The sequence below is a fragment of the Chrysemys picta genome, chromosome 16 (genome assembly GCF_011386835.1).
Source record: "Chrysemys picta bellii isolate R12L10 chromosome 16, ASM1138683v2, whole genome shotgun sequence".
Lineage (NCBI taxonomy): Eukaryota > Metazoa > Chordata > Testudines > Emydidae > Chrysemys > Chrysemys picta.
In genome coordinates, this window is record NC_088806.1 from 3,887,957 (window position 1) to 3,902,505 (window position 14,549).

The 14,549-nt window shown below is 62.0% G+C and overlaps 1 protein-coding gene across 1 annotated transcript; it reads right to left on the reverse strand.

Annotated features, from left to right (window-relative positions):
* Positions 1–4,959: 4,959 nt before the first annotated feature.
* LOC101938173 (vesicle-associated membrane protein 2) lies at positions 4,960–14,535 on the reverse strand. Its single transcript, XM_005312999.5, has 5 exons — positions 14,285–14,535; positions 9,818–9,935; positions 9,564–9,722; positions 8,815–8,866; positions 4,960–7,686 (listed from the first exon to the last, which is right to left on the reverse strand). Exons 1-5 carry the CDS (start codon positions 14,518–14,520, stop codon positions 7,670–7,672), a joined length of 582 nt encoding a protein of 193 aa, XP_005313056.2. The 5' UTR covers positions 14,521–14,535; the 3' UTR covers positions 4,960–7,669.
* Between the last annotated feature and the right edge of the window lie 14 nt (positions 14,536–14,549).

The window sequence follows — 14,549 nt, forward strand, 5'->3', positions numbered from 1 at the left end:
CGGGGAGAGAACCCAGGAGTCCTGGCTCCCACCCCCCCTCTCCAATCAGCGCTGCCCAGGAAAGCGTATCTCAGCCACTCATCTGGGGCAGGAGGCAGGTGAGGCTCCCGGCAGCCCCACCCCATGGCTCATGGGGCTGTGTTTGGGAATAGGAGGTCTGTGGGTGGTAGGAGCTGGGGCGGGGCCTGGGGAGCTAGGTTAGGAGGCGAGAGCGCCTTGTTCCCGCTGCTATGGGACATCTATTAATAGCCGGAGCTGAGACAGCCCCAGGCTTTGGCTCTGCGGCACCAACCAGGCAAGCACCAATCTTGCTCTGGCAGCTGGATGGGGCCTACACCAGGGATCTCTCCAACCCCCTGACCCTGTCTTCCTCGTGTAGATTCAACCTTATGTCCAGTCCTGGTCCCTCTAACCACTAGACCCCACTTCCCTCCCTCAGCTGGAAATCAGGTGCTGAAACATGAGGGACTTGGTGCAGGATCCAGCATGTGAGACCTAGAAATCGGGAGGATTTGGGGCAGGATCCAGCGTGCAAGACGTAGAAATCTGGAGGATTTTGGGGCAGGATTCAGCGTGCGAGACGTAGAAATCGGGAAGATTTGGGGCAGGATCCAGCGTGCGAGACGTAGAAATCGGGAGGATTTGGGGCAGGATCCAGCGTGCGAGACGTAGAAATCGGGAGGATTTGGGGCAGGATCCAGCGTGCGAGACGTAGAAATCGGGAGGATTTGGAGCAGGATCCAGCATGCGAGACGTAGAAATCGGGAGGATTTGGGGCAGGATCCAGCGTGCAAGACGTAGAAATCTGGAGGATTTTGGGGCAGGATTCAGCGTGCGAGACGTAGAAATCGGGAAGATTTGGGGCAGGATCCAGCGTGCGAGACGTAGAAATTGGGAGGATTTGGGGCAGGATCCAGCGTGCGAGACGTAGAAATCGGGAGGATTTGGAGCAGGATCCAGCGTGCGAGACGTAGAAATCGGGAGGATTTGGGGCAGGATCCAGCGTGCAAGACGTAGAAATCTGGAAGATTTTGGGGCAGGATTCAGCGTGCGAGACGTAGAAATCGGGAAGATTTGGGGCAGGATCCAGCGTGCGAGACATAGAAATTGGGAGGATTTGGGGCAGGATCCAGCGTGCGAGACGTAGAAATCGGGAGGATTTGGGGCAGGATCCAGCGTGCGAGATGTAGAAATCGGGAGGATTTGGGGCAGGATCCAGCGTGCGAAACGTAGAAATCGGGAGGATTTGGGGCAGGATCCGGCATGCGAGACATCAATGCAGAAGAGGATTGGAATATTATTCAGGACGCTCTGGATGACCTTGAAGACTGGAGTGGCAGAAATGGGATGAAACTCCATAGTCCAGAGCAAGGCCATGCATTTAGGGGCAAGAATTTGTGCGGCGAGCTGGGGGCTCGTCCGCTGGAAACGACGGAGCAGGAGAGCGCCCTGGGCAGGTGGGTCGATCCTAGGCCAAGGAACCGCCAGTGTGATGGGGCAGCGCAAAAGGCAAAAGTGAACTAGGATGTATCCATGGAGATGGATACAGGCCGTCGTGTCAGATGAGGCACAGGTAAGACCCCATCTGGGACGCTGCCTCCAATTTGGCTCACCCATTTTTGGGAAAGATGAATTCAGACTGGAACCCGGTGCAGAGAAGAGCTCCTAGAATGATCATGGACATGGAGGGCCTGTCTTATGAGAGGAGACAGGAAAAACTGATTTGTCTCGCCCAGCAAAAAGAGGACTCGGGGGGACGGGGACTGATTTCTCTATAAATACATCAGAGGGATTTGGGTCAGGATCCAGCGTCTGTGATGCCGAAATCGGGGGGATTTGGGGCAGGATCCAGCGTGCGTGATGCTGAAATCGGGGGGATTGGGCGCAGGATCCAGCGGGCGTGATGCTGAAATCGGGGGGATTTGGGGCAGGATCCAGCGGGCGTGATGCTGAAATCGGGGGGATTTGGGGCAGGATCCAGCGTGCGTGATGCTGAAATCGGGGGGATTTGGGGCAGGATCCAGCGGGCGTGATGCTGAAATCGGGGGGATTGGGCACAGGATCCAGCGTCTGTGATGCTGAAATCGGGGGGATTTGGGGCAAGACGGGGGGGGGGGGGCGACACCGCAGGGTACAACGAGCGAGTGAAGCTAAAGGACAATGTTCCTGCAAGAACAAGTGGCTATAAACTGGCCCTGGACAAATTCAGGCTGGACGTTAGACGGTTTCTCACCATCCGCAGGGTGATCTTCTGGGACAGTCTCCCACTGGGAATTGCAGGGGGCAAACAGCTGAATTAGTTGTAAGAAGGAGCTGGGCAAATGGCTGAGGGCCATTGTATGACGGGGTTGCTTGGGAGGGTGGGGAGTGGGGCTTGACGTCCTGGGGTGGAGGGAAATACATTCCAGTTTCTTTCTTATGTTCTGAAGATCTCAGGCTTCCGGGCTCTGGCCAGTCGCCTGCAGGGGTCAGGAAGAAATCCCCTCCCCTGCCTGCCCAGAATATTCTGGGCTTTTCTCTCTTTCTTCTGGAGCATCGGGGATGGCCAAGCCAGAGATGGAACGCTGGCTGGGTGGGTGGCTGGGCCAGGGATCTGAGTTGGCACCAAAGATTCTTTCTCTCCGGTGCTTGGCTGGCTGGGTCTTGCTCATCTGGGTCAGCAGCTGTGTTTATGGGGTTTTTTCACCTTCCTCTGCAGCATGGGGTGCGGGTCATTTGCCAGGATCATCCATCCTATCCTCTCCCTGTAGCACATAATAGTTTATGGCCTGTGTGCTGTGATACTTCAGTCTGATTTCAGTTGTTGGGTTGGTGTGCGGGGCTTGATGGCCTGTGAGGTACAGGAACTCAGAGGAGTCCCTCCCTTCGGGCCTTCAATGCTATGACTTTATATAATCAGGGGGTCTTTGGTGGAGAATTGAGCATGACAAAGAAATCAGGGTGATTTCATGGCAAATTCAGTGTGAGAAACACACATCAGGGGGATTTGGTGCAGATATCAGCAGGGGAGATGGAAATCAGGGATTCGGTGCAGAATTCAGCGTGCAAAACAGAAATCGGGGGGAATTGGGTGCAGAATTTGGTGTGTGTGATGCAGGATTCAGTGTCAGTGATGGGGGAAATCAGGGAATTTGGGTGCAGAATTCAGTAAGTGTGAAACAGAACTCGGGAATTTGGGTGCAGAATTCAATGTGTGATGTAGAAATGGGGATTTGGATGCAGAATTCAGTGTGTGAGACAGAAGGCAGGGGGAACAGGTGCAGAATCAAGCAGGTGACACAGAAATCAGGGCAAGCTGATGCAGAATTCAGTGTGTGCATCACAGAAGTCAGGGAAATGTGATGCGGCAATCGGGGGGCTTACGTGCCGAATCCTGAGCACGTGCCGTAGAAACTGGAGGGGAGGAGGAGGTTGGTTGTTGAGGCAGCGTTCAGCGTGGGCGAAGCAGAAATCATTGGATTCTTCGAGCACGTATCCGGGTGGACCCCACGAGATCAGGCTCTTTTGGCCAGCGGTGCCCATTGTACCCTTGCCCAGCTGTAGACAAAGGGCAGAGCCAACCCAGCCAACCCCTCCGTCCCTTTTCATTGCCTGGCGCAAAATAGCATTTAGCCCTGCCCGCCTAAGCCAGATGGGCAGGGCCCGTGGGGGGAGTTTGCCTTCTGGTCCAGCGTGGGGCACCGATGCCCTGCCGGGCTCAGATGGGGGCTCATCTCACCTTTGCAGGGACATCAGCCCCCCGCCTCCATCTCTTGTGATCTGTGCCAGTTTAGTTAGCCGAGGGGTGAAAGGCTTTGGGTGTGGGATGCATTGCAGGGGGGGGCTGAGTGCAACGCATGGGTCCGTGCTAGCCAGAGGGACGGGCTGGCTGGTTGAACAGGCCCTTTCTGGGCTTAAATGGGGTTTGTTTAAAATTATTCACCCCCAAGGTCTCGGGGATACCTGGGGTTCGGCCTCATGGCTGAGTTCTAGGGGTTGGCTGTGCTGGGGAATACACAGCCACCAGACCAAAACTCCCCTCCCAGAGCTGGGGATAGAACCCAGGAGTCCTGGCTCCCAACCCCCCTGCTCTAACCACTAGACCCCACTCCCCTCCCAGAGCCAGGGAGAGAACCCAGGAGTCCTGGCTCCCACTCCCCTCCCAGACCCAGGGAGCGAACCCCAGAGCCCTTGGCCGTGGGTGCTGCCCAGCTCAGCACTGGAGGAACCAGTCAAGGCTCCCTTGGTCCGGACTGTAGCCAGATGGGAATGGGGCTATGGCCCCGCCCCATTTCTCTAGCAGCAGGGAAGGCTGCCCCCTGCTGGCAGCCCCGGCACTCACCCAGCTCCACTGCGTGAGGGGGAGTCTTAATTTTTAACAGGGTCGGTTGTGGGGAAGGAGCCAGGACTCCTGGGTTTTCTCCCCGGCTCTGGGAGGGGAGTGGGGGCTGGGGAGTTAGAGCAGGGAGGGCTGGGAGCCAGGACTCCTGGGTTCTCTCCCCGGCTCTGGGTTGAGTTGAGTTAAAACCTCACTGAGATAGGCATGAGTCCCCCTTTCAATTAACAGAACTGTAACCATAAATCAACCCCCAAACCAAACACCTTCCCTAAGGGGGGGCGTGGGGTTGTTATGGGAAGGGAACCCCCCACCCCCTGAGCTGGAAAAGAGGCTTGAGGCTGGCTGCTAAGCCCCAGCTCCTTTCATTCCTGGGGCTGCCTCTGGGGCAGCGCAGTTGGTTATGCAGGGACCCTTCACCTGGCACCAAGATGCAGCCACCTCTGGGGCGGGGTGGCTGGTTATACAGGGACCCCTCGCCCGGCGCTGAGATGTGGCCACCTCTGGGGCGGGGTGGCTGGTTATACAGGGACCCCTCGCCCGGCGCTGAGATGCGGCTACCTCTGGGGCGGGGCGGCTGGTTATACAGGGCTCCCTCCCCTGGACAGTCGGCAGCACAGACAGACAGATGGACAGACAGCAGCTTGGGCGTTCTTCACAGGACATTTATTTATTGTACATTTTCACAGCATAAAGTCACTCCCCGTTCCCTCCACACGGTGCCTGCCAGGGAGCACGTGGGGGGGGGGGGAGAGACCGACCCCCCTCCCTCCGGCTGGGTCTAGGGGAATCCAGCCAGCCCTGCCCCCCCTCCACTCCCATCCCAGATGGCTTTAGAATTCGGGGGCGCTGGTCCCACTGTGGGGCATGGTGGGACCAGCGCCCCCAAAGCCGAGGGGCAGCAGTGACACCTGCCCTCCGGCCTGGGGAAAACACAGCCTGGGATCTGCCCCCCCCCCCCTTCCCCAGCAGTTCACAATCCACACAGCCTGCTTGAAGGCACCCCCGGCCGCCCCACTGCCAAGCCAGCCTCATAGGGGGCAGGTGGGGGGCAGAGCCAGCCAGGTCCTCAGCTCCCGCGTTCCCTCCAGATGGGGAGCAGAGGACCCACCAGGCTGCCCCCCCCAAAACAGGCATCGTAGGGGACCCCGCACCAACGTCCCTCCGAGCTGGCAGGGGGGCCCCCGATCCGCCCCCCCCCCCCCGAGGGACACAGTCACACGTCACGTCTCCTAAGTGGGTGTGTGTGGGGGATCGTGCTATAGGGGCTGGCGGGGGCAGGGGTCGTGCTATGGGGCTGTCTCGGAGCTGGGAGAGGTTTAACGCTATGGGGCTAGCAGGGAAGGTTTAATGCTACAGATGATTGACTCTAGGGGGTGGGGCAGGGAAAGGTGGGGGTCACTCATCACACGACACAGGGATGCAAAGCCGGGCAGGGTCCCGGTGGGGTGGTGGGGGGATCCAGCCGGCCAGTACCCCCCAATCGTACCCTTCCCCCCCACAGCCCGACCCACTGCTTCCTCCATTGCAGAGCAGCTCAGGGGTCACCCCCTGCTGGCCACCAGGGGAACCCCCCCACTAGGGGGTGGGGGAGGGGAATGCCCCATCAGTGCCCACACCCTGTCTGGGGGGCGGGAAGTCGCTGGCTCTGGGCTGCGCCAGCTTCTTTCCCCCCTCCTAGACAAGACTTAACCAGCCTCCCCGCTATGGGATCACCGAGCCCCCCTTCCCCAGCCAGGCCTGGGCCCTGCTGCTGGGTGGGGGACACTCTGGGGCCAGACAGTTAATGGGGAGCCAGCCTGCCCCACCTTGGGGCCCCATCCCGCCACCCCCAGATCCCCAGAGGAGAGAAGCTGGAACTGCTGGGCCATGGGGGAGGGGTGGATTTGGGGGCTCCCCCCTTTCCCCATGCAACCCCCACTTTAAGACTCTTAAAGGGCTTAGAGCTGGGGGTGTGACACAGCACTGCCCCCTCCCCAACATGAGGTGGGGGGGCAGGAAGATCAACCCCCAGCCCCCTCCCCTCCCCCCAAAGACAGACTGCACAGTGGGCTCCAGGAATGTTACAAAAGCCCACAGGGTCGGGGCGGGGGGGGAAGAGGAAGGTAAAGAAACTCATGACACCCCCACCCCCGGCCCCACGTGGTGTGAGATACAACTGTCTCTGGGGCGGGGCAGCTGGTTATCCAGGGACCCCTCGCCCGGCGCTGAGATGCAACCATCTCTGGGGTGGGGCGGCTGGTTATCCAGGGACCCCTCGCCCGGCGCTGAGATGCAACCATCTCTGGGGTGGGGCGGCTGGTTATCCAGGGACCCCTCGCCCGGCGCTGAGATGCAGCCACCTCTGGGGCGGGGCGGCTGGTTACACAGGGACCCCTCGCCCGGCGCTGAGATGCAACTGTCTCTGGGGTGGGGCGGCTGGTTATCCAGGGACCCCTTGCCCGGCGCTGAGATGCAGCCACCTCTGGGGCGGGGTGGCTGGTTACACAGGGACCCCTAGCCCAGGTGCTGAGATGCAACCCTCTCTGGGGTGGGGCGGCTGGTTATCCAGGGACCCCTTGCCCGGCGCTGAGATGCAGCCACCTCTGGGGCGGGGCGGCTGGTTACACAGGGACCCCTAGCCCAGGTGCTGAGATGCGGCCACCTCTGGGGGGGGGGGGGAGAGGGGGCACAGCTGGTTTAGCCAGGGACCTCTTGCTTGGTGCTGAGATGCAGCCACCTCTGGGGTGGGGCGGCTGGTTATCCAGGGACCCCTTGCTCGGCGCTGAGATGCAGCCACCTCTGGGGTGGGGCGGCTGGTTACACAGGGACCCCTAGCCCAGGTGCTGAGATGCAGCTACCTCTGGGGCAGGGCGGCTGGTTATACCTGTGCTGACATAGCCAAACCGGGGGACCCAGCGCTCGCGCTGCCCGGCCTCACTCTGAAAGGGCAGGGGTGGGTGCTTGAGTTTCTCAGGCTTCTGGGTTCCCCCTATTTTATTTTTGGGGAAGGGGGATTGGTCCTTAAAATATTTAAATTAAAACACTAGACACTGAAAACACCAGGGAGGAGAGGGAGCAGGTATTGGGGGGCGGATCCATGACAGCTGGAAATCTAGTAATAAATCTACAAACAGACAAAATATAGAATATATATATATGTATAAATAAGTCAGCCTATATACAGGACGGCCACACGCACCGCAAGACACGCACACACGCCACGGGGGGGCCCGGGGGGAAAGGGGAAGGGGGAGGGGGAGGCTGGAAGATATGGCTGAGATCATGGGAGGGGGGGGTCATAGCCCCTCGCGCCTCTCCCGGCCGCAGCTCCTTTGGGGGGAGGGAGGGGGGGCTTTGGCTTCCAAGGGTCCATTAAGTGCTGAAGTAAACTAGAAAGGAAAGAGAGACAGGAGCAGAGAGGAGTTAGTTCAAGATGCGGCCGCCTCTGGGGCGGGGCGGCTGGTTACACAGGGACCCCTTGCTTGGCACTGAGATGCAGCCACCTCTGGGGCAGGACGGCTGGTTACACAGGGACCCCTCGCTTGGCGCTGAAATGCAGCCACCTCTGGGGCAGGCTGATGATTATACAGGGATCCCTCTGGGGAGCCAGGGCAGCCTAAGAGCCCTACGGGAAGCACCAGTTTAGGACAGGAAGTGGGGCTTTCTTCAGAGCGAAGAGGAAGTCTCCCTGTTTAGCCCAATTGGATGTTAACCCTGGAACCTAATGATGGTGGCTGACGTTTACAGGGAGACTGGATGGGAGGGGGAGAGGGGGCAGGTGGCATTTGGGGATGGGACATTTCTGTTGCTTCATTCTGATGGGTGCCATCACCTTCATTCCAAAAATAGAGAAGGGGCTCGGGGGGAAGAAGGGGGGGACGACGACAGGACCCAGCAGACTCCAACAGCTGGAGAAGGGGAAGTCCAGGGAGCGAGGGAAGGAAATTTCAGGCCATCCAGCAGGGCCACAGAAAGCCACACCCCTTCCCAATAACCCTTCCCCAGTTTCACCCCATAGGGTCCAGGTGCGGTTGTGGGCGGGGCCTCACAAGCCACACCCTTTCCCAATAACCCTTTGCCTGTTTCACAGCTGTACTCGGGGTGTCTGTGGGCAGGGCCAAGGAAAGCCCCACCCCCTCGAATACCTTGTTTCTGCACTATTGGCTGGACTGTGTAGGTGCTGTGGTGGGTGGGGCCTGTGGGATGGAAAAAAGCTCCACCCCCTTTATTTCTGCACTAAGGGGAGAGGGGTGGGTGGAGTTTCTGTGTGGGCAGGTCCAAGGAAAGCCACACCCCTTCCAATAACCCTTTGCTGCCCTCTTTAGGGGTGGCTGTGGGTCTGTCTGTGGGTGGGGCCAAGGACAGCCCCGCCTCCTCATTGCCACACCCCCATGACAGGTGCCCAGCTGCCTTTCCCACATCCCAAGAGCAGGTGGGAGCGTCCCTAGGGAAGGGGGTGGGGGTCACATAGCCACCCCCCTGCCCACCAGCCCCCCCTCCCCCAAACCCCCACTCACCAATGATAATGATCAAGATGATGGCGCATATCACCCCCAGGATAATCATCATCTGTGGGGAGAGAGACCATGAGCGTCGGGGCCGCGGGAGGGAAGTGGGGGGCAGGGGTTTGGGGCCAGGAGGGGAGCCCTGGGGGAGGGCAGAGGGTCAGAGGGAGCCAGGAAGGGCAGCTATGGGGCAGAGAGTGGCAGGGATGAGGAAGATGATATAGGGAGGGTTGTAGGAGGCCGTGGGGAGACAGGGAGCTGTGGGGGGGTGATACGGGGGTCCACAGGGGACTGTGGGGAGACGGGGGGGGCTGCAGGGGGCCATGGGGGGAGTCAGTGGGTTGCAGGAGGCCATGGGGAGATGTCAGTGGGGAGATAGGGGGCTGTGGGGGGGAGACGAGGGGGCCATGGGGACTGCAGAGCGCCGTGGGGAGACGTGGGGGTCATGGGGGGGAGATGGGGGACCACAGGGGGTCGTGGGGAGACGAGGGGGCCACAGGGGGGCCATGGGGGCTGCAGGGGAAGTCAGTGGGCTGCAGAGGGCCGTGGGGAGATGTCAGTGGGTTGCAGGAGGCCGTGGGAAGACAGGGAGCTGTGGGGGGGAGACGGGGGGGCCACAGGGGGCCGTGGGGACTGCAGAGGGCCATGGGGAGATGAGGGGGCCACGGGGGGCCGTGGAGGCTGCAGAGGACCGTGGGGAGCCGGGGCGTCGCGTGGAGAGATGGGGGGCGGCGGGGGCAGTGGGAGCCGGGGGGCCGCACCTTGAGGTTCTTCCACCAGTACTTGCGCTTTAGCTTGGCGGCGCTGGTCTCGAACTGGGAGGCGCCGGCCTGCAGGGCGTCGGCTCGGTCGTCCAGCTCCGACAGCTTCTGGTCCCGCTCCAGCACCTTGTCCACGTTCACCCGCATGATATCAACCACCTGGGGGGAGAGGGGGGGAAGCGTCAGACACAGGGAGACCCGGCCAGAGAAGGGACCCAGGTGTCCGGAAGCCGCATGCCACCCCCTGAACTCACCTCGTCCACCTGGGCTTGGGTCTGCTGCAGCCTCCGGTTGCTGGTGAGGTTGGGGGGTGGTGGTGGGGGGCCACCCCCTTCTCCTCCAGCGGCGGGGGGCACAGCAGCAGTGGCCGACCTGGGGGGCAGAGGGCAATGGTCACAGTGACCCCGCAAAGGAGAAATAGCCCCAAACCCAGCCAGCCTCAGTGGGCACTGCCCCTCGCTTTCACACCATAGCCCCTCACTCCCACCCATAGCTCCCCTCTGCATTGCCAGCGCCCCTCGATCCTATCCCATAGCCCCTCACTCCCACCCATAGCCCCCCTCTGCATTGCCAGCGCCCCTCGATCCTATCCCATAGCCCCTCAATCCCACCCATAGCCCCCCTCTGCATTGCCAGCGGCCCTCGATCCTACCCCATAGACCCTCACTCCCACCCCATAGCACCCCATTGCCCCTCAATCTCACCCCATAACCCCCCACACACCGCCACTGCCCCCCAATCCCGCCCCATAGCCCCTCACTGCCACCCCATAGCGCCCTGGTGCCCTCAATCCCACCCCATAGTTGCCCCCAGCAATGCCAGCACCCTTCAATCCTTCCCATAGATGCCCTCCACTCCTGGACTGCCAGTACCCCATAATCCTGCCCCATAGCCAGCCTCTCCCTGCAGCCCCCCTAGCGTCACAGGTGCCTCTCTATCCTGGTTTTTTGGGCGGCGGGGGGGGGGGGGGCGGCTGTGGGGCAGCACCGGGGAATGAACCCCTAGAATTTATCCCCGCCGGGCAGACGTAGGCTGCGATCAGCTGGGTAACGACCCAAACCCAGTGCCAGGGAGAGATGCAAACGGGGGCTGCACTGGAGAGGGTTCTGGGAGGGGAGTGGGGGCTGGTGGTTAGAGCAGGGCGGGCTGGGAGCCAGGACTCCTGGGTTCTCTCCCCGGCTCTGGGAGGGGAGTGGGGGTGAATGGTCAGAGTGGGGGGACTGGGATCCAGGATTCAACTTTCAGGCGAGAAGCGTTCATCGGACCAGCCCCAGAGACACCCCCTCGCGGGGGGCCGGGAGGGGATTTGCCCCGGCTGCGGCGTGGGTGAGCCCGCGACCAGCCCCTGCTTCCAATGCGGGCAGTTTTCCCAAAGGACGCCGCAGAGTGGGGCAGAGAAGAGCCCAGAACCGAGCCGAGAGGGGCCGTGGCGGCATCTGGGGAGTGTCTCTGGGAGGACTGGCCTGCGGAGGAAATCCCGGGGGCGCCAGACACAATCGGGCCCCGGTGTTTAACCGGGAAGGGGAGGGACCCTTGGAACAAGCTGCCCGGGGCAGAGGGGGGCTGGTCCAGTGTTTGGATCCAGCCGGGAGGCCTGTCTAGAAGGCGCGTTAGCCAAACCCAAATTACCGGCCTCCCTCCAGGGGGAAGATTCTCTGGCCTGGGTGAGCCAGGAGTCCTGGGTCCCAACCCCCCCTGCTCTAACCACCAGCCCCCTCTCCCCTCCCAGAGCCAGGGAGAGAACCCAGGAGTCCTGGCTCCCAGCGCCCCCTGCTCTAACCCACCAGCCCCCTCTCCCCTCCCAGAGCCAGGGAGAGAACCCAGGAGTCCTGGCTCCCAGCGCCCCCTGCTCTAACCACTAGCCCCCACTCCCATCCCAGAGCCAGAGAGAGAACCCAGGAGTCCTGGCTCCCAGCGCCCCCACTCCGCAGCACATAGGGAAGGGAAATTCGCTCTGGTTTATACTGTACTAACGTTTTTGTTGCCTTGCAATGCCCCAGCTCAGAAACACCATCCTACTGCGTCCTTGGGGGTGTGTGCAGACACACACACCCCCCGGGACCCTACAGCGTCCGTGGGGGCGTGTGCAGACACCCCCCAGGGCCCTGGAGCGTCTATGGGCAGACAATCCCCAGCTGTAGGGGGCTGGGGTCATCAGGAGAGGGATAGGCGGCCGCCCCTGCTAGAGAAGGAGGTTGGGGGGCAGTGAGATAGGCCCTCCCCAACACACACAGAGCTCTCGGGGGGCCCCCAAACAGGCACAGCCCCCCCCCCCAATACACGGTCAAAGACCCACAGCAACCCTGCAGCTCGTCCACTGCAGGCCAGGGAGGGACCCCGGAGCCAGGACTCCTGGGTTCTCTCCCCCAACTCTGGGATTGGAGTGGGGTCTGAGGTGGGGAGGGGTGGGACCACCGCCTTGCCCTGCCCCAATGCCCTATGCCCCTCCAACCTGCCCAGGGCCCTGTCAGTCTCACATCCCAACCCCCATGCCCCACTGCTGCCCCTTCTTCCATCCATCCCCCTCTTAATCCTCCGGCCCCTGCCAGCCCCACATCCTACACACCCCACTGCTGCCCTGTTCTCCATCCAGCCCCACATCCTAACCCCCACGGCCCACTGCTACCCTGTCCTCCATCCATGCCCCCCAGCCCCACATCCTATGCTCCTCCCACACACCCCACTGCTGCCCTGTCCTCCCTCCATTGCCCAACCCACCCCCCAGCCCCACATCCTACCCCCCCACCCCACTGCTGCCCTGTCCTTCATCCATCTCCCAGCCCCACATCCTACCCCCCAACCTGGCTCACTCCATTCTCCATCTGTTTCTTTGTGACCTTCCCGTCTCCTCTAAAAATAAAAAATGACCCCCCCACCTCCCCGAAAATCCCGGACGGTGGGGGGCTGGGCTACAACTGGCCACGCGGCCTTCACATCGGAGGCTGGGGGGCTCTGCAGAACTGGGGGGGGGGGGCTGCCTCCCCACCGGGAAAGCAAAACGTGTGTGTGGGGTGGGAGGCGGGCTGCCAACGAGCGGCCATGTTCAGCGTCATCCTGCCGCCGGAGCTAAAAATACCCAGCAGGACAAACGGGGGACGCAGCCCCCCCTATTCTTGTATTGAGGGGGCCTCGGATGCCCCCTGTCTGTGGGGGAGAGGATTGGGGACCCACCCAGAAATTCAGCTGGGCTGAGGCTCTTTTTAAACCCAGCGTCCCCCGATGGGTGCCCCCCCCCCCCCGCATGACATGAGTGTGTGTGTGGGGGGGAGATGGAGTGATAGTTTTAAACCCACTTCCCCATGGCTAGTTCCTGCCCTCTCCTGCTGTCCCCCTCCCCAAGACTCCTGCCCCCCATCCCCCTCTGCTCCCCAACCCAGGCTCCCACCCCCCTCCCTCTGTCCCCCCACAAGACTCCCGCCCCACCCGACAAACCCGTGCCCCCCATCACAGGCTCCCCCCATAGCCCTGGGCCCCTACCACCCATTCTTCTCTCTCCAGCCCTCCCTCTGCCCCTTTGCAGGGTGTCCCCCAACCCAGCCCCCTGGCACCCACTATCTTTTGTGCATGGCAGCAAACGCAGCCAGGGGCACCCCTGGGTCCTTTCTTTGCAACCGGGCTTTGCTAGCGCGGGTGCCATCGGGTGTGATGGGACCCCCCCGCGGGTGGGGCAGGAAGTATGCGGCTAGCTGATGCATGGGGGGGGGGTAATGCAAGCAGAGGTGCAATGCAAGCGATCGATCTCCTTGCTATCGATCCCCTAGCCCCGTCCCTGCCCTTGCCTGGCTACACCCAGCCCCAGGGGCCCTGGCTTTTGGGAATAAGCCCCCCAAATGCGGGAACGGGCAAGGAGATCACCCGTGCACCCGGGGCGATGCATCATCCCACGCCAGAGCCTATTTTTCTCCTTGCCCTGAGGATGCCCCTACCCTGCTTTGCAGAGGCCGGCCACGGGAGGGTGGGTAAGCCATCTTCCCAGCGGGGGAGCCCCGATCTCGGGTGCACACCCCAGCCTGGCTTTACGGAGATCATCCACGGGAGGGTGGATAAGCGCCCTTCCCCTATGGGGACTGGGGGGGGTACCCCGGATCTCCCGTGCACCCCGCTTTATGCAGCCTGGAGAGCACTGCACGCTATTTAGCTCCTTGCATTGAGAACACCCCAGCTTGGCTTTACCGAGCCCATCCACTGCGAAGGTGAATAAGCCCCCTTCCCTTGACAGAGGGACCCCGGATCTGGCGTGCACCCCGCTTTCTGCAGCCTGGGGAACATTGCACGCTCTTTATCTCCTTGCATTGAGAACACCCCAGCTTGGATTTACCGAGCCCATCCACTGGGAGGGTGGATAAGCCCCCTGCCCTGGACAGGGGGACCCCAGATCTGGCGTGCACCCCGCTTTCTGCAGCCTGGGGAACATTGCACACTATTTATCTCCTTGCACCCATCATGCCCCTGCCTTACTAACACCATCCATTGGGAGGGTGGATGAGCCCCCTTTCCCTACGGGGGCGAGGGGAAAGGGCCCGATCTCGCATGCCCCCAGGTTTATGCAGCCCGTGGGGCATTGAGCAGCCCCCTGCCCCCCCCCGTTTTGCTAAGCCCCGGGGTCGGCGGAGCCCCCAGCCCCTGCGGGGGCGGCGAGCCCGGCTCTGGCATGCACCCGAAGCGATGCAGCCCGGGGACCATTGCACGCTGCTTCCCTTCTTGCATCGGGGGCTACTCACATGTCGGGAGCGGCGGCGGCGCGGGCCGGGGTCTGCGGCGGGGCGGGCGCTCGGCGAGTGGCGCGGGTCCCTGAGCCGAGCGGGGAAGATGGCGGCCGGGCTGGCGCATCCGGGCACCTGGGCGGGTGAGGGGGGGCAGGAGGGGGAGCTGCTGGGCCCGAGCCCTCTGCAATCAGCGCGGGGGCGGGGCCGCGCGCGGGGGCGGGGCCACGGGGGGCAGGGCAAATAATGGGCATGGGGCAGATGAAGGGGGAGGGGCAGCAAG

Coding starts and splice junctions, on each gene's coding strand:
- LOC101938173 (XM_005312999.5), bottom strand. CDS start 14,520: ATGCCCATTATTTGCCCTGCCCCCCGTGGCCCCGCCCCCGCGCGCGGC. Junction 9,936..14,284: donor GCCGCCGCCGCTCCCGACAT/GTGAGTAGCCCC, acceptor TCTGCCCCCCAG/GTCGGCCACTGCTGCTGTGC. Junction 9,723..9,817: donor CCCAAGCCCAGGTGGACGAG/GTGAGTTCAGGG, acceptor CTCTCCCCCCAG/GTGGTTGATATCATGCGGGT.